At 51.9% G+C, this 25,318-nt stretch overlaps 1 protein-coding gene and 1 long non-coding RNA gene across 2 annotated transcripts in view; one reads left to right on the top strand and one right to left on the bottom strand.

Annotated features, from left to right (window-relative positions):
- LOC140387026 (uncharacterized) overlaps nt 1-25,163 on the top strand; it is a 117,627-nt gene extending 92,464 nt beyond the window's left edge. Inside the window, exon 2 of the long non-coding RNA XR_011933733.1 lies at nt 23,634-25,163. This is a non-coding gene — a long non-coding RNA (uncharacterized lncRNA). The remainder of the gene's footprint in view (nt 1-23,633) is intronic.
- lrrc75a (leucine rich repeat containing 75A) overlaps nt 1-25,318 on the bottom strand; it is an 83,017-nt gene that overhangs the window by 30,485 nt on the left and 27,214 nt on the right. Inside the window, exons 2-3 of the mRNA XM_072470001.1 lie at nt 18,907-19,035; nt 4,841-4,953 (exon numbers count right to left, since the gene is read on the bottom strand). Of these exons, the coding sequence (XP_072326102.1) occupies nt 4,841-4,953; nt 18,907-19,035 (242 nt within the window). The remainder of the gene's footprint in view (nt 1-4,840; nt 4,954-18,906; nt 19,036-25,318) is intronic.

The following is a 25,318-nucleotide window of genomic DNA, read 5'->3' as shown; positions in this document are numbered from 1 at the left end:
CTGATCTGCGACGGTGAAGGGCCGCAGGTCCGGCGGGCCCCCTCCCGTCTTCTCCCACTGCCTGCGGTTCTGGGCCGCCTTCCGCTGGGGGGACAGTTAATTCAGAGTGTGAGACACTCGGACACGGGAAGCACAGGGGTCCACGGCTAATGGCCTGTGTCTGCAGGGCACCCGGCCATGGCAGGCGGTATGGGTGTGGCATCTGATGCGGGATGGGGTGCGAGTGGCCCACCGGCGGGTGGGATTCAATCGCCCTCGAGGAGTGGAGGGCGGGGGGGGGGGGGGGGGGGCTTCGGGTGTGTTGCATGGGGCAAGGTGGTGGTGGTGACTCACCCTGGCTGGCCTGGGGGTTGCCCATCCTCATCCAGCACTGCCCACCGGTCCACCTGTTGGTGATTGGGTGAGGGATGTGGGGTGTGTGGGACGGTGGTGGTGCCAGGGGCACGGAGCTGGTGACTCACCCTGGCCACCCCGAGGAGGTCGTACAGTTTCTTCCTGCACTGCTGACCGATCCTGGCGGTGGGGCCCACGGCGCTCATGGCCTCTGCCACCTGCGCCCAGGCGCAGTGGACGTCGGCGGGTGGCAGCCTCCTTCCCACCCCGGGGAACAGGATGTCCTGATTCTCCTCCGCGGCGTCTCCAGCTATCGGTGAACCTCAGTGCCGCTCTTTGCGGTGGCACCTTCGTGGCTGGAATATGAGTGTGTGGGGAGTGGAGAGTTTCAACGTGGCTGCAGCTGTCAGGCTCTCGAGTGCCAACCCCGGCCCCGGCGAATCACACGGTGGCGTGCGTTGGAATCGCACTCGATCCACATGGCGCTGGTGCTGGCCCGTTAACCTGAATGGCTTTGGGACCACTGCCGACATCGGGACTGTAGAACACCCGCGATTCAGTCCCCGCGTCACCACTAAGGGGGCGATTCTCCGGAAAGATTTCTTTTATTTTAATATAAATTAAACGTGCCCAATTATTTTTTTCCAATTAAGGGGCAATTTATTGTGTCCAATCCACCTACCCTGCACATCTTTGAGTTGTGGGGGTGATTCCCACGCAGACACGGGGAGAATGTGCAAACTCCACATGGACAGTAACCCAGGGGCGGGATCAAACCTGGGACCTCAGTGCCATGAGGCAGCAGTGCTAACCACTGCGCCACCCATGCCGCCCTCTCCGGAAAGCTTTCTAAGTGTGGTAGTGAGCGAGAGCTGCCGCGAGCTTCCCGACTCTCGGCCCAGCAAGGCCTGCAACGCTATACAATGTTAATTGGTCCAATTAACGAGGCCTCACGGGCTTCTCATAGCAAATGAAGGTTCGCCAGCTGATTCGCTGGGACCGCGCTTGCAAGTCCCACAATCGCCGGGAGAGCGCCCAGACCGGCGGAGGAGTAGCGGACGTACGAATCCTCGCCACCATTGAAGAGCGGGTCCTGGAGGTGACCGGTGTGGCAAGGACAGATCGGTCAGCAACACGGAGGCTGGTGGACGCCGCAGAGGTGAGGAACTACCGGGCCCCACCCAGAGGACCTGTCACACATGAGTTGTGAATGCCATACTGACTAACCCACCCCTCCCACTGATCATATGTCCATTTTTCCCGCAGGTCCTCCAGCCGACGGCATCGGCCCATCCTGGGTGGCCCCTCTCCAGCCTCCCAGGAGACCACCTCGGAGGAGAGCTCCGAACACGCCAAAATCGACACGTCACAGCTGTCATCCCCACCCTCCACCAGGGCAGATACACATGCACCTCAGTGGGAAGTCTTTGTGTGTTGTTGGGGAAGCCGATGAATGATGGCAGGCCATTGGATATGGGGTGGCTCCCGTTAATTGTACGGAAATGGGGCTTAAGTGGTGATAATTGGTTTCTCGCCTCGCTACGGCGAGATCCCGATTTCGCCTGTGGGAGCAGGACGGTTGTATCGCAAACTGTTTGCCGCCTGATGCGGATCTCGTTTTCAGCCTCTCCCACGATCCACCGACCTCGTTTCACTCGAGCGAGAGCGCAACGAGGCCGGAGAAACACGCCCTTAGTCTTTGAAATGGAGAATCCCTCCCAAGTAGTCTCACTTTGCAGACGGAGCTCAGGAGAACTGTTTTTTTTTCAGAGGGTTGTTAATCTCTGGAATTCTCTTCCCGAGGAAGCAGGAGAGGCTGGGTCACTGAATTTATCAGAGTTATTAGACAGAATTTGGAGTGACCAGTGGGTCAAGGGTTGTTGGGGGACAGACAGGAAGGTGGAGTTGAGTCCACAACCAGATCAACTGTGATCTTATCAAATGGCAGAGCAGGATCCAAAGGCCAAATGGCTGACTCCTGTTCCTGAGTCCTCTGTTGCTACATCCCAAAGTCTCCTCCCAACCTACCCCATCCCATCCTATCATCAAATCCTCCTATTCAACAACACCCTGCATTTATAGCATGTCTTTACATGATAATATTACGAGTTGTTCTACTATTTTTAACTGAATTCTCCTGGATTCGCCAACACAGTGACTCACATTGATCTTTTGCTATGTCAATGAATGTGGCAACCAATTCCACAAAGCACGATCCACAAACAGCACTCAAACGGCTAAAAGATTTGTTTGGCTTTTGAAGAATTGACTCAGTAAACACATTAATTAGCTTTGACATGCACACTGAAAATTACTTTAGTCACGACCAGGTTCCCCGGGGGTGGAGTGGGTGGGGTTGAGAGATATGGGGACAGGGTGAGTTGGTTGGGTTGAGGGAATGAGGACAGGGTGAGTAAGTGGGATTGAGTATATGGGGAGGTGAGTAGGTGGGATTGAGGGATACGGGGACAGGGTGAGCAGGTGGGATTGAGGGATACGGGGACAGGGTGAGTAGGTGGGATTGAGGGATATGGGGACACGGTGAGTAGGTGGGATTGAGGGATATGGGGACAGGGTGAGTAGGTGGGATTGAGGGATACGGGGACAGGGTGAGTAGGTGGGATTGAGGGATTTGGGGACACGGTGAGTAGGTGGGATTGAGGGATACGGGGACAGGGTGAGTAGGTGGGATTGAGGGATATGGGGACACGGTGAGTAGGTGGGATTGAGGGATATGGGGACACAGTGAGTAGGTGGGATTGAGTATATGGGGAGGTGAGTAGGCGGGATTGAGGGATACGGGGACAGGGTGAGTAGGTGGGATTGAGGGATACGGGGACAGGGCGAGTAGGTGGGATTGAGGGAATTGGGGACAGGGTGAGTAGGTGGGATTGAGGGATACGGGGACAGGGTGAGTAGATGGGATTGAGGGATACGGGGACAGGGTGAGTAGGTAGGATTGAGGGATACGGGGACAGGGTGAGTAGGTGGGATTGAGGGATACGGGGACAGGGTGAGCAGGTGGGATTGAGGGATACGGGGACAGGGTGAGCAGGTGGGATTGAGGGATATGGGGACACGGTGAGTAGGTGGGATTGAGGGATATGGGGACAGGGTGAGTAGGTGGGATTGAGGGATACGGGGACAGGGTGAGTAGGTGGGATTGAGGGATACGGGGACAGGGTGAGTGGGTGGGATTGAGGGATACGAGGACAGGGTGAGTAGGTGGAATTGAGCGATATGGGGACAGGGTGAGTAGGTGGGATTGAGGGATAAGGGGAAAAGGTGAGTAGGTGGGATTGAGCGATATGGGGATAGGGTGAGTAGGTGGGATTGAGGGATACGGGTACAGGGTGAGTAGGTGGGATTGAGGGATACGGGGACAGGGTGAGTAGGTGGGATTGTGGGATACGGGGACAGGGTGAGTAGGTGGGATTGAGGGATACGGGGACAGGGTGAGTAGGTGGGATTGTGGGATACGGGGACAGGGTGAGTGGGTGGGATTGAGGGATATGGGGACAGGATGAGTAGGTGGGATTGAGGGATACGGGGACAGGGTGAGTAGGTGGGATTGAGGGATACGGGGACAGGGTGAGCAGGTGGGATTGAGGGATATGGGGACAGGGTGAGTAGGTGGGATTGAGGGATACGGGGACAGGGTGAGTAGGTGGGATTGAGGGATATGGGGACAGGGTGAGTGGGTGGGATTGTGGGATTTGGGGACAGGGTGAGTAGGTGGGATTGAGGGATATGGGGACACGGTGAGTAGGTGGGATTGAGGGATACGGGGACAGGGTGAGTAGGTGGGATTGAGGGATACGGGGACACGGTGAGTAGGTGGGATTGAGGGATATGGGGACACGGTGAGTGGGTGGGATTGAGGGATACGAGGACAGGGTGAGTGGGTGTGATTGTGGGATACGGGGACAGGGTGAGTAGGTGGGATTGAGTATATGGGGACAGGGTGAGTAGGTGGGATTGAGGGATATGAGGACAGGGTGAGTAGGTGGGGTTGAGGGATACGGGGACAGGGTGAGTGGGTGGGATTGTGGGATACGGGGACAGGGTGAGTGGGTGGGATTGATGGATACGGGGACACGGTGAGTAGGTGGGATTGAGGGATATGGGGACAGGGTGAGTAGGTGGGGTTGAGGGATACGGGGACAGGGTGAGCAGGTGGGATTGAGGGATACGGGGACAGGGTGAGTAGGTGGGATTGAGGGATACGGGGACAGGGTGAGTAGGTGGGGTTGAGGGATACGGGGACAGGGTGAGTGGGTGGGATTGTGGGATACGGTGGCAGGGTGAGTAGGTGGGATTGAGGGATACGGGGACAGTGTGAGTAGGTGGGATTGAGGGATATGGGGACAGGGTGAGTAGGTGGGATTGAGGGATACGGGGACAGGGTGAGTTGGTGGGATTGAGTATATGGGGAGGTGAGTAGGTGGGATTGAGGGACGTGGCGAGAGGTTGAAAACAGCATTGTAACAATCAGAGCGTGAATTACCTGGTTTGTGGCTTCCTTTTCATGAGGCCTTGACGTCTCCACTGTGAATGTGGACTGAGGTGGTAGGTCAGCTGCCTACAAACCTTCTCCATGGCTCCAACTGAATCCCCTTCCTGAAAACAACCATACTGTCAAATAGTCAACTACACAGCAACCCAGCTCCTGCCAACGTACAGTCTGGGGAATTGAGGGAATCACAACAGGAAATCTGGAATTCTGGTAATATAATATCCTCTGCACCCTCTCCAAAGCATCCACATTCCTCCTATAATGAGGCGACCAGAACTGGACACAATGGGCGCGATTCTCCACTCCCACGCTGGTTGGGAGAATCACCTGGGCCGCCAAAATTTCTGGGGACGCCGGTCCGACGTCCTCCCGCGATTCCCCCAAGCAGCGGGAACGGCCCGGTCGAGTTTCGCGGGCTGCAGGCCGGAGAATCACCAGAGACACCGAAAATGGCGATTCTCCGGCACCCCCGCTATTCTGAGGCCCGGATGGGCCGAGCGGACAGGCCAAAACGGCGGGTTCCCCCCAGCACCGTCCACACCTGGTCGCTGCAGTTGTGGGCGGTGCGTGAACGCTGGGGGGGGCGGCCTGCGGGGGGATCCTGCACCGGGCTTCACCTGGAATGCGGGGTGGCCCGCGATCGGTGCCCACCGATCGTCGGGCCGTCCTCTCTGAAGGAGGACCTCCTTCCTTCCGCGGCCCTGCAAGATCCGTCCGCCACCTTCTTGCGGGGCGGACTTAGAGAGGACGGCAACCACGCATGCGCGGATGACGTCCGTTATGCGGCGTCAGCCGCGTCATCTATGCGGCGCCGCTTTTACGCGGGCGACAAGGCCTGGCGCGGGTAGATGACGCGGCCCCGATACTGGCCCATTGTCAGGGCCTGAATCGGTCGGGACCGGGGCCGTTCCGCGCCGTCGTGAACCTCGACGGCGCGGCCACTTCGGCGTGGGGTGGAGAATCCCGCCCAATATTCCAAGTGTGGTGTAACCAGGGTTTTATAAAGCTGCAACAAAATCTCGCGGCTCTTAAACTCAATCCCCCTGTTAATGAAAGCCAACACACCATACGCCTTCTTAACAACCCTATCAACCTGGGTGGCAACTTGGTTAGCACTGTGCCTCACATGGGCACGGTGGCACAGTGGTTAGCACGGCTTCCTCACAGCGCCAGGGACCCAGGTTCAATTCCAACCTTGGATGACTCTGTGTGGAGTTTGAACTTTTCTCCGGGGTTCCAGTTTCCTCACACGGTCCAAAGAAATGCAAGTTAGGTGGATTGGCCGTAATCAATGCACAGGGTTACGGGGGTAAGGTGGGGAATGGTAGAGTGCTCTTTTGGAGAGTCGGTGCAGTCACGATGGGCTGAATGGCCTCCTTTTGCACTGCAAGCTTTCTATGTAATTGGAGGCATTAGATAATCGATGGATTTTAATCAGAGGGAAAATCAGGCAAGGTTCGCGTGTGAGGAAACTGGAACACCCGGAGAAAAGTTCAAACTCCACAGAGTCATCCAAGGTTGGAATTGAACCCGGGTCCCTGGCGCTGTGAGGGAGCCGTGCTTTCAGCTTTCATCCCCTCCACAGTTGAATATCCTTGTTCTCATTGCCTCACACAGAGGGAAAGAACATTGATATGAGGTCTGTGGGAGATCCCTCATGGCCCTGGTACAGTCGCACTGTGCTGAAGGGAGGCCAGGCTTCGACTCGATTTAACCGGAGGATCAGGAGAGGGGCAAGTTTGAACAACCTCAGCCGTCAGCCTCACTCTGCATCACAAACCAGTTGGTTGAGTTAAACCGGCTGGCAATGAAAGTTCTACATTCTTGATCTGTGAAAGAGGGAGGTGAACATTTGTGAGTCTTTTGTTACCATAACAAAATGACTGATGACAGGAAGTTCTAGGATATGATCAATGATTTGACATGTGCTGGCATCCTGAAGGACTGTGAAACTGCGAGTGCTTCTTCCCCCGGTGCAATGTGGGTGTGCAAGGGGGAGTGTAAGCTCCATTGCTGAGATTAACACCAGAGAATTGTTACAAGATTACAAAATCCTCGACTCTTTCACAGCTTGGCACCTTCCATCATAGCTGCTGTCAAAATTAGCGCCAAACACCAGACAGGTTGGTACATTGAGGTCACTTATGTTAATACATCTGAATTAACTCGGCTGTAAAAAGTTCTGGAGAAGGTGCAAAAAACAGATTTACGAGGATAATATCAGGACTGAGAAATTACTGCTGTTAGGAAAATTTGAGGGGGATTGTGCTCTTCTCTGTAGAAAACAGAAGACAGAGGGGGTGACCTGGGAGAAGTGTTTAAAATTATGTAAGGGTGGACACTCGGGGGACGTGATGCCCTCTCCTGAGAGGTATTCAGAGTTTAGGGTATTTAATCGGGCAGGAGGATACTGGGTGGGGATCCCACCGCCTTCCCGCCTCAATTACAACCGGAGCAGTAAGACTTACTTTCAATGTCCAATTGAGGGTCCTGTCTTGATGAGGGGCACGTTTGTGCTCACCCACCCCCCCTCCCCCCGCCACCCCTCCCCTCCTGTGACACTCACAGCACGACATCCATCAAGGCGTCTCTTACCCAGGACCTAGATCCAGGGTCTCTGATTGGTCCACTGCTGCCAAGCAATGAAGAGCTGTCGGCCTCTGATTGGCCAACAGCTTTCGTTTGGGGGGGGGGGGGGGGGGGGGGGGGGGTGGCGGGGAGCATTGGGATCTCCATCCTGAGGTCCTTGATCCAGGGGTTCATCAGCCACTGGCCATTCTCAGGACATTGGGTGAAACTTAATGCCCTCCCCTGAGATGTGTTTAGAGTTGGGGGCACTTAATCGGGCAGGAGGGCGCTGGCTGGTGATCCAATGTCCTGAGAGGCACTTAATTCTGCAGGCCTTCCCGGTGGGAGGTGACGGTGGGAACGGATCTCCAGGGGGAGGGCGGGACTCCTGTCGCCTGCATTAATTATTACCCACAGAGAAAACGAGAGTCGAGTAGTCCTGTCTGTGTGTATTTGTCTTTACTTTACTTCAATAAATAATCTTTAATCATTGTTACTCGATGACTGGGCGGTTTATTCCCACTGGGGTCTCACTTGTTCCCTCACACCAAAGCAAAACAAAACTACACCCCCCCAACGACCGGTGTTCCAAGTTGGGATACCCTCGCAGATAACATCAGCCTGCTCCGTGACACTGCATTCCATTTTAAAATATATATATATTTATTCAAATGTTTCCAACAAATTTTCAACAACCCCCCCCACCCCCCAACAAGAAGAAAAAATCAAGAACACAACAAGCAGAAATTATACATTGGATTTCCCCCATATACAGTAACCCCCCATATAACAGTAAAAAACACAAATAGGGAAAAAACCACCTTCACCCAAACGCCACCCCAAAAGAACCCCCCTGCCCCTGGGCTGCTGCTGACCACCTCCTAATGCTCCGCGAGCTAGTCGAGGAACGGTTGCCACCGCCTGAGGAGCCCCTGCACAGACCCTCGCAAGGCAAACTTTATCCTCTCCAGCTTGATGAACCCTGCCATGTCGCTGATTCAGGCTTCCACGCTCGGGGGCTTCGCATCTTTCCATAGTAGCAAAATCCTCCGCCGGGCTACCAGGGACGCAAATGCCAGAATACCGGCCTCTTTCGCCTCCTGCACTCCCGGCTCGTCCGATACCCCAAATAATGCTAATCCCCAGCTTGGCGACACTGCATTCCAGATCATTACAACTAGCTCTATGAAAAGAAACGCCCCTCATCTAACCTCTGATCCTTTTGACATCTATCTTAATTCTCTGTTAGTTGGTCCCTGAACCTCCTGTCACTGGAGACGGTTGCTCCCTATTCAATTTATCAAAACCCCTCAGAATTCTGAACACCTCTATTAAATCTTCCTTTAAATTGGAGAACTCAGCTTCTCCAAGTAACTTCAGTCCCTCGTCTGTGGGTGACCTGAAAATATAAAATAACTCACGACGCTGGATCAGTTACATGGAACTGAGTGTGAATTAAACGGAGAAGACTGCGGTTGCCCTGGCTCGTAACTCAGGCCAAAGAGAGCCCCATCTTATCACAATGACATAATAACATCAACATAGAACATAGAACAGTACAGCACAGTACAGGCCCTTCGGCCCACGATGTTATGCCGACCATTATCCTAATATAAGATCAACCTAACCTACACCCCTTCAATTTACTGCTGTCCATGTGCCTGTCCAAGAGTTGCTTGAATGTCCCTGATGACAGGGCAGCATGGTGGCATAGTGGTTGGCATTGCTGCCCCACGGCGCTGAGGTCCCAGGTTCGATCCCGGCTCTGGGTCACTGTCCTTGTGGAGTTTGCACATCCATATAATTTTTTTTCCCCAGATAATTTACAGTGCAGAAGGAGGCCATTCGGCCCATCGAGTCTGCACCGGCTCTTGGAAAGAGCACCCTACCCAAGTCCACACCTCCACCCTATCCCCATAACCCAGTAACCCCACCCAACACTAAGGGCAATTTTCGACACTAAGGGCAATTTAGCATGGCCAATCCACCTAACCTGCACATCTTTGGACTGTGGGAGGAAACTGGAGCACCCGGAGGAAACCCACGCAGACACGGGGAGAACGTGCAGACTCCGCACAGACAGTGACCCAAGCCGGGAATCGAACCTTGGACCCTGGAGCTGTGAAGCAATTGTGCTAACTACTACGCTACCGTGCTGCCCACATTCGCCCCGTGTTTGCGTGGGTTTCGCCCCAACAACCCAAAGATGTGCAGGGTAGGTGGATTGGCCACGCTAAATTGCCCCTTAATTGGAAAAAATGAATTGGGTACACTAAAATTATATTTTAAAAAAGCACAAAAAATAAGAAGTCCCTAATGACTCTGACTCCACCACCTCTGCTGGCAGTGCATTCCACACACCCACCACTCTCTGTGTAAAGAACCAACCTCTGACATCTCCCCTATACCTTCCTCCAATCACCTTAAAATTATGTCCCCTCGTGACAGCCATTTCCACCCTGGGGGAAAGTCTCTGGCTATCCACTCTATCCATGCCTCTCATCACCTTGTACACCTCTATCAAGTCACCTCTCTGCCTTCTTCGCTCCAGTGAGAAAAGCCCTAGCTCCCTCAACCTTTCTTCATAAGACATGCTCTCCATTCCAGGCAGCATCCTGGTAAATCTCCTCTGCATCCTCTCCAAAGCATCCACATCCTTCCTCTAATGAGGCGACCAGAACTGGACACAATATTCCAAGTGTGGTCTAAGCAGGGTTTTATTAAGCTGCAGCAATACCTTGCGGCAGTTTTGGATCTCAGAACAGCCCTGTTGCTAAAGCTCAATGCTAATTTCCCAAGTCGCTCTGTTGGGAGTTTAACTGTGCAGCCTTTGCTAAACCAGCTCTTGGCAAATGCATCCATAGTTTATCAGTTTTCTGGATTTTCACCTTGGGAAGTCTCAGAGATCACATTCACAGACCTGAACCTTTTCTACTTTATCTAAGAAACCTTGCTGATAACGGTGTAAGATGCCCTCTGATTCTCACACTGATTGCAGGGAGTTGTCCTGCCTTCCTTCAGCTTGAGTCTAAACAGACATTTGGACAACATTCTTCAGATCTCAATCTTCCCTCTCTCTCTGACAACACTCTGCCTGTAATTGCTGACCACTTTATACAACATTGGCAAATGTAATTAACCCTTACCATACTGAATAAACAGTGACTCAGTACAGGACAAAGTAGCCCCGCTTTGACTGGCCCTGTATTCATCCCCTTAAACATTCACTCCCTCTACCACCAACGAAAGTAGCAGCCGTGTGTACCATCTACAAGATGCACTGCAGCAACTCACTAAGGCTCCTTTGATAGCGCCTTACAAAGCCATGATACCCAGGACAAGGGCAGCAAATTCCTGGGAACACCACCACAGTCAAATACCCCACACACTATCCTGAATTGAAAATATATTGCTGTCCCTTCACTGTCACTGCGTTAAAATCCTGGAACCTCTCCCTAACATCACTGTGGGTGTACCTATACCTCATGGGCTTTTTAAAAAAAATTCATTCGGGGATGTGGGCATTAGTGTCTGGCCCACCATTTATTGCCCATCCCTAATTGCCCTTGACTGAGTGATTTGTGCATTTTCAAAGGGCAGTTAAGACTGCTGAAAGGACAGCAGATTTCCTTCCCTTAAAAAGATGGGTTTTTACGACAATCGACAATGGTTTCATGGTCATCGTTAGACTTTTGAGTCCAGAGTTTTATTGAATTTGAATTTCACCATCTGCAGTGGCGGGATTCGAACTCGGATACCCCGAGCGTTACCCTTGGCCACTGGGTCAGCAACAATACCACTACGGCACTGCCGCCCCGAAACTGCAGCAATTTGAGAAGGCAGTTCACCCCCACCTTGTCAAGGAGATTTGAGATGGGCAGTAAATGCTGACCTCGCCAGCGAAACCCATCCCGAGAACAGAAAACAATCAAGGACAGGTGACCAAAAGCTTGGCCAATGAGTTGGGTTTTAAGCAGCACCTTTAAGGAGAGAGAGAGATAGACAGGCAGAGGTTTACAGAGGTCATTCCAGAGGTTAGGGAGGAGGCAGCGTAAAGCTGCTGGAGGAAATTCCCAGTTATCCAGTGTTGGATATTGGATAAGTAGTCTGCCAATTTAGAGCAGTGGAGCGGTCAAGCGAGATGGTGTTTTAAAAAAAAAAAATTTACGGTACGCAATTTGTTTTTCCAATTAAGGGGCAATTTAGCGTGGCCAATCCACCTACCCTGCACATCTTTGGGTTGTGGGGGTGAAACCCACGCAAACACGGGGCGAATGTGCAAATTCCACACGGACAGTGACCCAGGGCCGGGATCGAACCTGGGACCTCGGCGCCATAAGGCAACCATGCTAACCACTTACGCCACCGTGCTGCCCTTGAGATGGTGGTTAGGAAGAGCTGAGTGGGGTCAGTGTAAAAGTGCAAACGGACACTGTGTTTGTGTGGTGAATGTATTGCTACTGCAATTCACCACTGTATTGTACTGTACTATGTTGATGCCCCTGTGGACTCCGCCTGTGGCTCCGCCCCCTCGGGGGTGGTATATAAACCTACAGCCTGTAGGCGGCATTCAGTACAGAGCAGTCGCAGGCAGGCACAGATCTAGCTTATTAAAACCACTGTTCACTTCTACTAATCGCCTCGTGTGAATTGATGGTCGCCTCAGTTTCCAGATTATGTCGCTGACGTTAACCAAAAATAGCTCGTTAACAAAATTAATGTTCATGGAATAGGAGCGTCAATGTCAACTTGGATTTTTATGAAGTTGCCTGATGACTAATAACAGCAAGTCGTAATAAATGGTTGTCTTTCAGGCTGGAGAATGGTAGATGGTGATGAGCACAAGAGTCAGTGCGAACACCACTGCTCTTTACAGAGATACACGAATGACTTGGGTCTTGGAATACTGAGTAAAATTTCAAAATTTACTGATGATACCAAACTCGTAGGAGTGGCAAACAGGGGGCAGCATGGTGGCACAATGGTTAGCACTGCTGCCTCACAGCACCGAGGACCCAGAGGTTCGATCCCGGCCCCGGGTCACTGTCCGTGTGGAATTTGCAAATTCTCCCCGTATCTGCGTGGGTCTCACCCCCACAGGGTAAGTGCATTAGCCACGCTAAATTGCCCCTTAATTGGAATTTTTTAAAAATAGAGGATTGAGTACAAAAGCAGGAAAGTTCTGCTGGACGTTTATAAGACTCTGGTTTGGTCCCAAATAGAGATTTAAGATTTTGGGTAAATAAGAGATGCCTGGGAAATGTGAGGAAGAACGATTTTACCCAGTGAGTGGTAATGACCTGGAGCCCTCCATCTCCCAAGCTGCTGGAAGTGGAGATGATAAATGGTTTCAAAAGACAATTGGATGGACAGTTGAGAGCTATGAGGACAGAGCGGGGGGATAGTACTGATTGGATTGCTCCATGGAGAGCCAGCATGGACTCAATGAGCATAATGACCTCCTCCTGTGTTGTAAATGACTCAAAGACTCTGGAACAGCAGGTAGTGAGGAATAGGAAGGGGTCAAGTATAGATCCTTGGGCAACACCAGAGGGAATGGTGTGGGAGCGGGAAAAGAGCCCATTGATGGCAACTCTCTAGTTACGATTAGATAGAAAAGAACAGAAGTTGGTGATAGCAGTCTCACCCTAATGGTGAGGCAGTGGAGGAGGATGATGTGGTTAACTGTGTCAGACAGCCCGAGTATGCCCAGCTGGATACACTCACCAACACAAAGTTAGGGAGCAGTGGAAGCGAGGTGATCAAATACTATGATTTGTGTTTGCAGCCAGCTGGAGTTTTCATGCATTCCACAACCCCTGATGTAACTGTTCAGGAATGTGTGTTAATGGTTAATTCGGAGGATAGGTCTGTTTCTCGGACTCCCCCAGGGCTGTGGGAAAGGAGGCCCAGAGTCTGCACGTTCCAGGAGATTACTCACAGGAAGGGGGGGAGGTTCGCTAATTGGGGCCTAAGGAGGGTCGCACTCATTATCAATCTGCTCACCAAGTGTAAAATTTGGTGGTTTATTTATGGGACGTAAAATAAGGACTGTGTGTGTCTGCATAAGTGCGTGCCTGTGCATGCATGCCTGTGTGTATGTCTGTATAAGTGTGTGCGTGCCTGTGTAAGTGTGTGCGTGTGTCCGTATGCCTGTGCGTGTGGGGGGGATATAAGGGGAATCAGAGGAGGCTGAGATTCAGTGTCAATCGAGCTGCATTCCTTGGGTGAGCAGCTTGTCATTCATCACTGAAAGGAACAGCCCCAGTGCTCTTGTGGGAAATGTGGGAATGAGGAAAGAGAAGAAACGGATTTTAATGGGGTTGCACCATAAAAAGCTGCTCTCATTACCGTCTGTCTTTATCTCTCTCTTTCCACGTGTCCCTGTCTTTGTCTTTTTTAAAATGTTTCCAATTAAGGGGCAATTTAGCGTGGCTAATCCACCTGCACATCTTTGGGTTGTGGGGGTGAGACCCACGCAGACACGGGGAGAATGTGCAAACTCCGTTCGGACAGTGACCCGGGGCCGGGATTGAATCCGGGTCCTCGGTGCCGTGAGGCAGCAGTGCTAACCACTGCGCCACCGTGCGGCCCTGCCACTCTCTTTATCTGTCTGCTTCTCACTGAATGATACAGAAGGAGGCCATTTGGCCCTTTGTGCCTGTGCTTGCTCCCCCCCCCCACCCCCCAACCCCCCAAAGGTCTGGCTCCCAGTCTCCCACTCCAGAAGTCCAGCTCTCTCACTCTCCAGTTCTCTTTTTCAAGTGCTGTACTGGGAGTTTTCACATGTATCATTTTATTACACTCCTGGCTATTGGCCAAAGATTGAGTAGTTGAAGTGCAGCACTTTACCCCATCACTGGCCTCTTGGGCTCTGAGTAAAGCCACAGACCGTTCCAAATACACCAAGCATCAACGTCATCACATGTAGATTCCAGCAAACAGCACGATCATGGGGAGATTTCATTCAGTGAGGTGATTTTAATATTTCTTAAGAAGCTGTATTCTGCAGAGTTCAATCACATCTCCGAATAATTGTTCTGGGGTCCTTGAAGTATAAGAATGTTCGGGTTAGAGGGCAGCACGGTGATGCAGTGGGTTAGCCCTGCTGCCTCACGGCGCCGAGGTCCCAGGTTCGATCCCGGCTCTGGGTCACTGTCCGTGTGGAGTTTGCACATTCTCCCCGTGTCTGCGTGGGTTTCACCCCCACAGCCCAAAGATGTGCAGGCTAGGTGGATTGGAAACACTAAATTGCTCATTAATTGGAAAAAATGAATTCGGTACTCAATTTTTTTAAAAAAAGAATGTTTGGGTTAGTAAGGGGTAATGTAGAACTGGGGAAACAATACCACCCAAATTATGGGCAAAACGGGAGCACAGTGGTTAGCACTGTTGCTTCACAGCACCAGGGTCCCAGGTTCGATTCCCGGCTTGGGTCACTGTCTGTGCGGAGTCTGCACGTTCTCCCCGTGTCTGCGTGGGTTTCCTCCGGGCGGGAGTGCGCTGCCGGCCAAACAGAGGATCCCACCGACGGAGAATCCTGCCCCATATCTCTGAAGTGAAGCCTTCGTAATGACCGTGTAAGGCCTCGTTTAACTGTCAAGGGAGCGTACCCTAGACTCAAGCATCTCCGTAGAAGAATCACTTTGGTAAGCAGGGCCGAAATTCTCCGGAAACGGTGCGATGTCCGCCGACTGGCGCCCAAAACGGCGCAAATCAGACGGGCATCTTTGGGGGCCGAGCCCCAACATTGAGGGGCTAGGTCGGCGCCGGACGAATTTCTGCCCCGCCAGCTGGCGGAAAAGGCCTTTGGTGCCCCGCCAACTGGCGCGGAAATTACATCTCCGGGCGGCGCATGCGCGGGAGCGTTAACGGCCGCTGACAGCTTCCCGCGCATGCGCAGTGGAGGGAGTCTCTCCTGCCTCCGCCATGGTGGAGACCGTGGCGGAGGCGGAAGGGAAAGAGTGCCCCCACGACACAGGCCCGCCCGCGGAACGGTGGGCCCCGATCGCGGGACAGGCTACCATGGGGGCACCCCCCTGGGCCAGATCACCCCGCGCCCCCCCCCAGGACCCCGGAGCCCGCCCGCGCCGCCTTGTCCCGCCGGTAAGGTAGGAGGTTTAATTTACGCCGGCGGGACAGGCACTTTAGCGGTGGGACTTCGGCCCATCCGGGCCGGAGAATCGCGCGGGGGGGCCCGCCAACCGGCGCAGCGCGCTTCCAGCCCCCGCCCAATTTCCGGTGCCGGAGACTTCGGCAACCGGCGGGGGCGGGATTCACACCAGCCCCCAGCGATTCTCCAACCTGGCGGGGGGTCGGAGAATCTCGCCCCTAGTGTCAGACATTCTAGTTACTGACCCTCTGACAGTGCAGCACTCCATCAGTACTGACCTTCTGACAATGCAGGACTACCTCAGTACTGACCCTCTGACAGTGCAGCACTCCCTCAGTACTGACCCTCTGACAGTGCAGCACTCCCTCAATACTGACCCTCTGACAGTGGAGCACTCCCTCAGTACTGACCCTCTGACAGTGGAGCACTCCCTCAGTACTGACCCTCTGACAGTACAGACTCCCTCACTACTGACCCTCTGACAGTGAAGCACTCCCTCAGTACTGACAGTGCAGCACTCCCTCATTACTGACCCCCTGACAGTGCAGCACTCCCTCAGTGCTGACCCTCGAACAGTGCAGCACACCCTCAGCAGTGACCCTCTGGCAGTGCAGCACACCCTCAGTACTGACCCTCTGACAGTGCAGCACTCCCTCAGTGCTGACCCTCTGACAGTGCAGCACTTCATCAGTACTGACGCTCTGACAGTGCAGCACTCCCTCAGTACTGACCCTCTGACAGTGCGGCACTCCCTCAGTACTGACCCTCTGAGAGTGCGGCACTCCCTCAGTACTGACCCTCTGACAGTGCGGCACTCCCTCAGTACTGACCCTCTGACAGTGCAGCACTCCCTCAGTACTGAACCTCTGACAGTGCGGCACTCCCTCAGTACTGACCCTCTGACAGTGCAGCACTCCCTCAGTACTGACCCTCTGACAGTGCAGCACTCCCTCAGTACTGACCCTCTGACAGTGCGGCACTCCCTCAGTACTGACCCTCTGACAGTGCGGCACTCCCTCAGTACTGACCCTCTGACAGTGCGGCACTCCCTCAGTACTGACCCTCTGACAGTGCAGTACTCCCTCAGTACTGACGCTCTGACAGTGCGGCACTCCCTCAGTACTGACCCTCTGACCGTGCGGCACTCCCTCAGTACTGACCCTCCGACAGTGCAACATTCCCTCAGTACTGACCCTCTGACCGTGCGGCACTCCCTCAGTATTACACTGGGAACTGAGGGTATTTAACCCCGCAATCCCAAAATCTACTGCCTCAGAGGCAAAGGACAGGCTGATACCCACTGACCCCTCTAGGGACGAATACACACTTTGGGGGACTCACTCCAAGGTAGTACTTCAACTAAAATAATTAATCATTGACACTGACCCTTGGCTAGACAATCTCCCCTCCCCCATCGCCCTGTTTGCCAAGGAAGGCCGTAAACTGGGTCCCAAGAACAGTGAGGGGCAAATCCAAAAGTGGGCAGAAGGATAGGGAGGCAAATGTTTCCACTATTGTGCTCTTCAATACTCTGAGATTTGGAGATCAACAGCCAGGAAAACTGATCAAAATACTGACAAGTTGCACGGACAGGCTGATAAATCTGAACTACACAGCGAAGCTAATTAAATCAGGAACTCATTTCAACGGCAATAGGCGAAAATAATTAAATAGAAGTTTCTTTTTAAAAAAATTTAGAGTACCCAATTCATTTTTTCCAATTAAGGGGCAATTTAGCGTGGTCAATCCACCTACTCTGCACATCTTTGGGTTTGGGGGTGAGACCCACGCAGACACGGGGAGAATGTGCAAACTCCACACAGACAGTGACCCAGAGCCGGGATCGAATCTGGGACCTGGGCGCCGTGAGGCAGCAGGGCTAACCCACTGCACCACCGTGCTGCCCAAATAAAAGCTTCTTAAACAAGATTGCGCACAGGAACATTGGGTAGGTTTATGGGTTAACGACATGTCCCAGAGAAAGGTAATCTGGCAGAGCTCCGAATGAACCAACATCAGGCAGTGATTTTGGTGTTAAAGCAACTGATCAAGTCTCCTTGGGGGAGGTGGTGGCGTAGTGGTATTATCCCTGGACTAGTTAACCAGAGACCCAGAGTAATGCTACATCGCCGTCCCTTCACTGTCACTGGGTGAAAATCCTGCAACTCCCTTCCTAACAGCACCATCGGACCACTTTCTCCTGGGCAACTAGGGATGGCAACAGGCGCTGGTGAGAGACAAATGAACAGAGAGACAGAGAGAGAGAATCATCAGTGAGAAAGACGGAGCTTCAGACTAAAAAGAGAGAGAAAGAGAGAGACTATTAAGAGTCAGAAATGATCAAACAAAAAGAAAGACAGAAACAGAGAGCGAATAACAGATAGAGTGAGACATACTTTCTACTGTCACTGAATGGGTTGATGCTCCAGTTTTTAAGAGAGGGGGGGTGAGCGGGGAACTGGATGCCCTATGTCTCCACTGCAGCCACTGGATAGTCCTAGATGTAATAATAATAACCTTTATTGTCACAAGTAGGCTTACATTAACTCCGCACTGAAGTTACTGTGAAAATCCCCTAGTAGCCACACTCCGGCGCCTGTTCGGGTACATAGATTTCATAGAATTTACAGTGCAGAAGGAGGCCATTCGGCCCATCGAGTCTGCACCGGCTCTTGGAAAGAGCACCCTACCCAAGCCCACACCACCCTATCCCCATAACCCAGTAACTCCATTCAACCAACACTAAGGGCAATTTTGGACACCAAGGGCAATTTAGCATGGCCAATCCACCTAACCTGCACATCTTTGGACTGTAGGAGGAAACCGGAGCACCTGGAGGAAACCCACGCACACACGGGGAGAACGTGCAGACTCCGCACAGACAGTGACCCAGCCGGGAATCGAACCTGGGACCCTGGAGCTGTGAAGCAATTGCGCTAACCGCTATGCTACCGTGCTGCCCTTAACACAGTGCCCTTACACTGAGGGAGAATTCAGAATGTCCAATTCACCTAACAGCACGTCTTTCGGGACTTGTGGGAGGAAATCGGAGCACCCGGAGGAAACACACGGGGGGGCGTGCAGACTCCGCACAGACAGTGACCCAAGCCGGGAGTCAAACCTGGGACCCTGGAGCTGTGAAGCAACAGTGCTAACCACTGTGCTGCCCACTGTTGGACACCTTTTCCCCCCTTTTTGGACTCTTTCTAGGTTTAACTGACCCACTCTCATATTTGCTGAGCATCGACAGGACGATTGCACAGGCACTGACTCTGTACTGTCACGGCCCCCTGAGGAGGTCAGTTGATTCAGGTCAGACATTACTGACAGCAGGAGTGCCTGGACCCTGAGACTGGAAACACAGAGTATTTCTTACCGGTTTGGGGCAATGGATATATCGGGCTAGACTGATGATCAGATCGTGAGTGATGGGATCCACTAGATTGCGAAAGCTGGCATATCTGCACAAGACATCATCCAGTGAGGTTGATTCCATCCCTAAATCCTGCAGCAAGAGCAGAAAAATCAACAATGAGAAAGGCCTTGCATTTCTATAGCAATTTTCACCATCTCAGGACATCCAATGTGCTTTACAACCAATTTATTACCTTGGAAGTGTAGTCGCTGGTGTAATATAGGAAATAGAGCAGTCAATTTACACAAAGCAAGTTCCCATCAACTGCAATCATAAATTCCTAGAGTTACAGCATAGAAAAAGCCCATTTGGCCCATCTTGTCGCTGCTGGCTCTCTGCAAGAGTAACTCAGGCCCCCCCCCCCCCCCCCCCGCCGCCGCCGCCCCCCTCCCCCCGCCCCCGCTGCCTGTTCCCAATAGCCAGATGTTTTTAATGACATTGGGTAATCTCCTCCAGCTCAACCATCCTGCAAGACCTCGGTGCTCCTCCAGTTTCAGACTCCTGCATATCCTCAATTTTAATAATTCTACAATTGGCAGCTGTGCTCAGCTGCTTGGGCTGAATGTCTGGAATTCCCTCCCTAAAGCTCATAACCACATCCTCGACTCCTTTAGAACAACTCTTAAAGCCTACTGATGGAGTGTTGCACTGTCAGAGAGTCAGTACTGAGGGAGTGCTGCACTGTCAGAGGGGCAGTACTGAGGGAGAGCTGCACTGTCAGAGGGTCAGTACTGAGGGAGCGCTGCATTGTCAGAGGGTCAGTACTGAGGGAGTGCTGCACTATCAGAGGGTCAGTACTGAGGGAGTGCTGCACTGTCAGAGGGTCAGTACTGAGGGAATGCTGCACTGTCAGAGGGTCAGTACTGAGGGAGCGCTGCATTGTCAGAGGGTCAGTACTGAGGGAGTTCTGCACTATCAGAGGTCCTGTCTTTGGGTTGAGACTAAATCGCTTCTGTTCTCTCAGGTGGACGTTAAAGTTCCATGGCCGCTATTAGAAGACGAGCAAGGCAGGTCTCCCAGTGTCCTCGGACATTAATTATCCCTCAATCATTATCTCTGAATCAAATAATCATATGATTATCACATTGCTGTTTCTGGGATGTTGCTGTGTGTAAATTGATTCTGTGCTTCTTACTTTGCAATAGCGGCTACTCTTCAAAAGTATTTGATAGACTATAAGTCACTGTGTGATGCTAAAGCACCCGCCCACCAAGCTGCTGCTTCTGTCACTCTTGCTAAAGTGATGCAGCCCTTTAAGTGCAGCAGCATATGTACCAGCAGAGACTCTGTGAGGAGTGGTAAAGCTGCCCCAATCTCTTCTCTTGCTGCTACTGAGTGGGCTGTGATGGAGAGGCAAGCAGCAGTCACATGGATCTCCAATGTTCCCTCTTTGCTGTACACATGCTCATGGGAAGGCTCCTTATCCCTCTGATCCCAGCAAGGTCCCCCGTCCCCCCCACTCCCCCCCCCCCAACTCTTCCCCCCCAACTCTTCTCCCCCCCTCCCCCCCAACTCTCCCCCCAACTCTTCCCCCCCTCCCTCTCCCCCCCCAACTCTTCTCCCCCCCAACTCTTCCCCCCCAACTCTTCTCCCCCCCAACTCTTCTCCCCCCCTCCCCCCCCCAACTCTCCCCCCCACCCAACTCCCCCCCCCCCACCCCCCAACTCTTCTCCCCCCCAAAGGCTAGGAAGTGGGAGGGAATCAGGCACGGTTCATGCTCCTGATCAGTACCAAGTCACCCTTGCTGCAATATGATTTGGATGGCAGATGAAGAATGTGATGCCACCTAGAGTTGAAGAACTGGTGGCAGACTCTTCCGACATGAAGAATAGACATTTGAGTGAAGTTTCAGAAGGTTCTCTGTTGAATTTTATTACAGGAAGAGGCAATGCCTTCAAGTGGGGGGGGGGGGGGGGGGGGGCGCGATGGTGAGGAGGAAGTGCTGGAAATACTGGGGCAGAGAAAACTAGGGGGGGGGGTAGCAGTGGAAGCCCCAATGAACCCCTCTTCAGATTTACCTGCTGATAATCCCTCAGCGCAGGTTGTAGTTTTATTCCCCAGTTCAGAAATGGTGCACCAAGAGGAAATCACAGGAGATGCATAAATACCACAGCTGCTAAACTGTCGGAAGTGATAACATTACACACAGGCCCTCATTACGCGGAGCATTAGTTCTTGGGAGTGCAGACTCCACCTCTGAATTTCCCATGTTCTCCGCTGCAGGGGGATGGGGTGTGGTGGTTGGGGGGGTGGGGGGGGTGACATTATGTTCTGGGTTCTGGGCCTCAGGAAGGATGGATTGATTTTGTTGGGGGTGCAACGCAGATTCACCAAAATGATAACCCTAAAAGGGTTACATTTATATGAGGCCATGTTACATAAACTAGCTTTGTATTCCCTCAAGTTTTGAAGATTAAAGGGGTGATTCAATTGGGGTAATTAAGATGATAAAGGAATGTGACGGGGTAAATAAGGAGAAACAAATTTCTCTGGTGCCAAGGGGCCTACAACAAGGAGACAACGTTAAAATAACATTTGTGCTGTTCAGGGGTGAAGCACTCCTTCAAGCAAAGGGCGGTGGAAATCTGGAGCCCTCTCACCGAAAAGGCTTGGGGGTGCTTGGCGTCAATTAACATGTTCAAGACGAGGATGGATAGATTTCCGTTGGGTAAGCGTATTAAGGAATGTAGAGCAAATGTAGGCACATAAATAGAGCTGAGGAGCAGATCACCATGGCCTGAGTGACAGATTGGCTACAAGGGATTGAGGGGCCACCTCCTGCTCCTAAAATATTCACTGGTACCCACTGCGCGCAGTTGGGGAGTCAGCATCTAGCCCGTGTCTGACAGCGCCCTTGGTAAATATTCCAGCTGAAGGTTTGAGTCTGAGAGTCAAGATGCAAACATGAGCTTTTCTGAAATCAACTGTAAAACCCGTGACAGGAGCCATAACTTCAGGCCTATCTGTGTGACGTCAGTGTGCAGAGGACGGATGTATATTCCCCCAGAGACTAACAGATTGGATGGTTTTGTTTAATAGGATAACAGCTGTAGAAACAGGAGAGGATTATTTATCAGTGAGCGGAATGGAAAGACAGAGTGAGACAGGGAGAGTGGAGAGAAAAGTCACCCGCACAAACTGATGAGTGAATTAGACAGAGGAAGTGCTGTAAAATTCACTGGAATGTTCAGTTCTTGACCATTTGTTTTGCTGTTTGCTGTCTGTGAAACTCAAGACAGAGGAACCTCGACAGGCCCAGGACTGGCAGCCAAGTGCACCAGGGCAATGATGCGATGGTTCTGCCAGAATACATTGGTGCCAATTATAATACATTTGACTATGATCAAATGTGACAAAGGGGGTTTGACAGGACATGTAACACTTAACAATTAACATCTTTTTCATTGTGTTATGGGTCAGGGTTTAAAAACTCCAGTGTATTCTGGAGTTCACCTGACCTATAACCCTTTTTGTTGAATTTGACTAGGATGAGCACAAGAGCCTACCTGTCAGGTGTGATTCAACAGTCTTCCCAGACACTTTAATCAAAATAAGCTTTACTCTAAGAACTTAGTTAACATTTGTAGAAACACACAGCAAGAATTTCTATCAATTAAAAACATAAAGATACCCCACAGTTACAGTTATCTATGTATAACACTTAATGAATTCCCCCTTAACTGTTCCAATTCAAAATCCCATTAACTAAAACCCCTTTTAAAGGGCGTGGCCCAGCACTCTGCATTCTCACTTGAATAAGACTGGCTTTTCCTGAGATTCTGACCCCGTCTCACCAGCAGGTGTAAGCCTTTCCGGAAAGCAAACTATATGTTTTAAGTTACTAAAGCAGGTAGCTATACTCAATGTTTTTTTCCTGAAACAACTCTTTAAAATGAAAAGAGAGAGAGACAGGCCAAAACACGTATTTTCTCTGTCTGTAGTCCACAGCAGTCAAATCAAAATGAAAGCGAAATCAAAAACCTCACACAGCCACAGCCCAGCTCCACCCACACAATTACATCACTGAATCCATGTGATGAGACAAAAACCTTTCTTAAAGGGACACTCACATGACAAATGCTTTGGTGATCAGGAAAACTTGTATTTCATAACCTCAGCAGGTCTCAAAGAGCTTTACAGCCAATGACGTGTAATTGCTGCTATAATATAGGAGATCAAGTAGCCAGTTTGTGCAGAGCAAGATCCCTCAAGCAGCAATGTGTCAATGACCAGATCATTCTTTCTTTGTTATGTTGGTTGAAGGATACATATTGGTCAGGACACCTCCTCATCTCCAATCATGGCCGTGGGATCTTTTACATCTAACCCAGATAAAAGGCCACGATTCAGTTAATGTCTCATCTAAGGGCTGGTTTAGCGCAGGGCTAAATCGCTGGCTTTGAAAGCAGACCAAGGCAGGCCAGCAGCACGGTTCAATTCCCGTACCAGCCTCCCCGAACAGGCGCCAGAATATGGCGACGAGGAGCTTTTCACAGTAACTTCATTTGAAGCCTACTTGTGACAATAAGTGATTTTTATTTCATTCATTTTTCATTTCATCTGGAAAGCAGCTCCTCTCAGAACCAACACTGACAATGCCAGCTTGGATTACGGGTTCAAGACTCGGGAGTGGGGCTTGAATCTACAATCTTTGTATTTGACTGCTTAACCACTTCCTTACCTTGCAGGTCAGCTGTTCGGGAGAGAGAGGGAGCCAGGACCTTGGAAACAGCGCGGGAGTTTCAAAAAGCGCGGGAGCTGCGAGGCAGAGGGGACGGTTTAAAAGGGCGCGCCGTGGGTGAGGTAAGTACTGCTTAACCACTTCCTTACCTTGCAGGTCAACTGTTCGGGAGAGAGAGGGAGCCAGGACCTTGGAAACAGCGCGGGAGTTTCAAAAAGCGCGGGAGCTGCGAGGCAGAGGGGACAGTTTAAAAGGGCGCGCCGTGGGTGAGGTAAGTACTGCTTAACCACTTCCTTACCTTGCAGGTCAGCTGTTCGGGAGAGAGAGGGAGCCAGGACCTTGGAAACAGAGCGGGAGTTTCAAAAAGCGCGGGAGCTGCGAGGCAGAGGGGACAGTTTAAAAGGGCGCGCTGTGGGTGAGGTAAGTACTGATTAACCACTTCCTTACCTTGCAGGTCAGCTGTTCGGGAGAGAGAGGGAGCCAGGACCTTGGAAACAGAGCGGGAGTTTCAAAAAGCGCGGGAGCTGCGAGGCAGAGGGGACAGTTTAAAAGGGCGCGCCGTGGGTGAGGTAAGTACTGCTTAACCACTTCCTTACCTTGCAGGTCAGCTGTTCGGGAGAGAGAGGGAGCCAGGACCTTGGAAACAGAGCGGGAGTTTCAAAAAGCGCGGGAGCTGCGAGGCAGAGGGGACAGTTTAAAAGGGCGCGCCGTGGGTGAGGTAAGTACTGCTTAACCACTTCCTTACCTTGCAGGTCAGCTGTTCGGGAGAGAGAGGGAGCCAGGACCTTGGAAACAGAGCGGGAGTTTCAAAAAGCGCGGGAGCTGCGAGGCAGAGGGGACAGTTTAAAAGGGCGCGCCGTGGGTGAGGTAAGTACTGCTTAACCACTTCCTTACCTTGCAGGTCAGCTGTTCGGGAGAGAGAGGGAGCCAGGACCTTGGAAACAGAGCGGGAGTTTCAAAAAGCGCGGGAGCTGCGAGGCAGAGGGGACAGTTTAAAAGGGCGCGCCGTGGGTGAGGTAAGTACTGCTTAACCACTTCCTTACCTTGCAGGTCAGCTGTTCGGGAGAGAGAGGGAGCCAGGACCTTGGAAACAGAGCGGGAGTTTCAAAAAGCGCGGGAGCTGCGAGGCAGAGGGGACAGTTTAAAAGGGCGCGCCGTGGGTGAGGTAAGTACTGCTTAACCACTTCCTTACCTTGCAGGTCAGCTGTTCGGGAGAGAGAGGGAGCCAGGACCTTGGAAACAGAGCGGGAGTTTCAAAAAGCGCGGGAGCTGCGAGGCAGAGGGGACAGTTTAAAAGGGCGCGCCGTGGGTGAGGTAAGTACTGATTAACCACTTCCTTACCTTGCAAGTCAGCTGTTCGGGAGAGAGATCAGTTTTGGGAGCAGGCCTATTGGCTGACTGTAAATCAGGAAGGATACAAAGGGTGTGGCTGAAGTGCCTATAGAAACAGAGTGCTGAAGGCAAACAGAGTGTATCTGAGTTTGGGTAAGGCTGAGTTCGGGTAAGAGGGGAGTGACAAAAAAAAAAAAAAATCAAATTAATTAAGTAAATTAATTAACTAGTTAAGGGAATTTGGTGCTCACCTGAAGGAGGTGCAGAGAAGCAGACCTGTGAGGGAGTCTCTGCAGCAATTGCATCACAGCCAGCAGGTAAGTGATTGGCTTGTAACTGGTAAGTGATTTCTCTCTCTTT

The sequence above is a fragment of the Scyliorhinus torazame genome, chromosome 12 (genome assembly GCF_047496885.1).
Source record: "Scyliorhinus torazame isolate Kashiwa2021f chromosome 12, sScyTor2.1, whole genome shotgun sequence".
NCBI classification, from domain to species: Eukaryota; Metazoa; Chordata; class Chondrichthyes; order Carcharhiniformes; family Scyliorhinidae; genus Scyliorhinus; species Scyliorhinus torazame.
The sequence above is the reverse complement of the archived record's forward strand: the minus strand, read 5'-3'. Positions and strand labels throughout refer to the sequence as shown.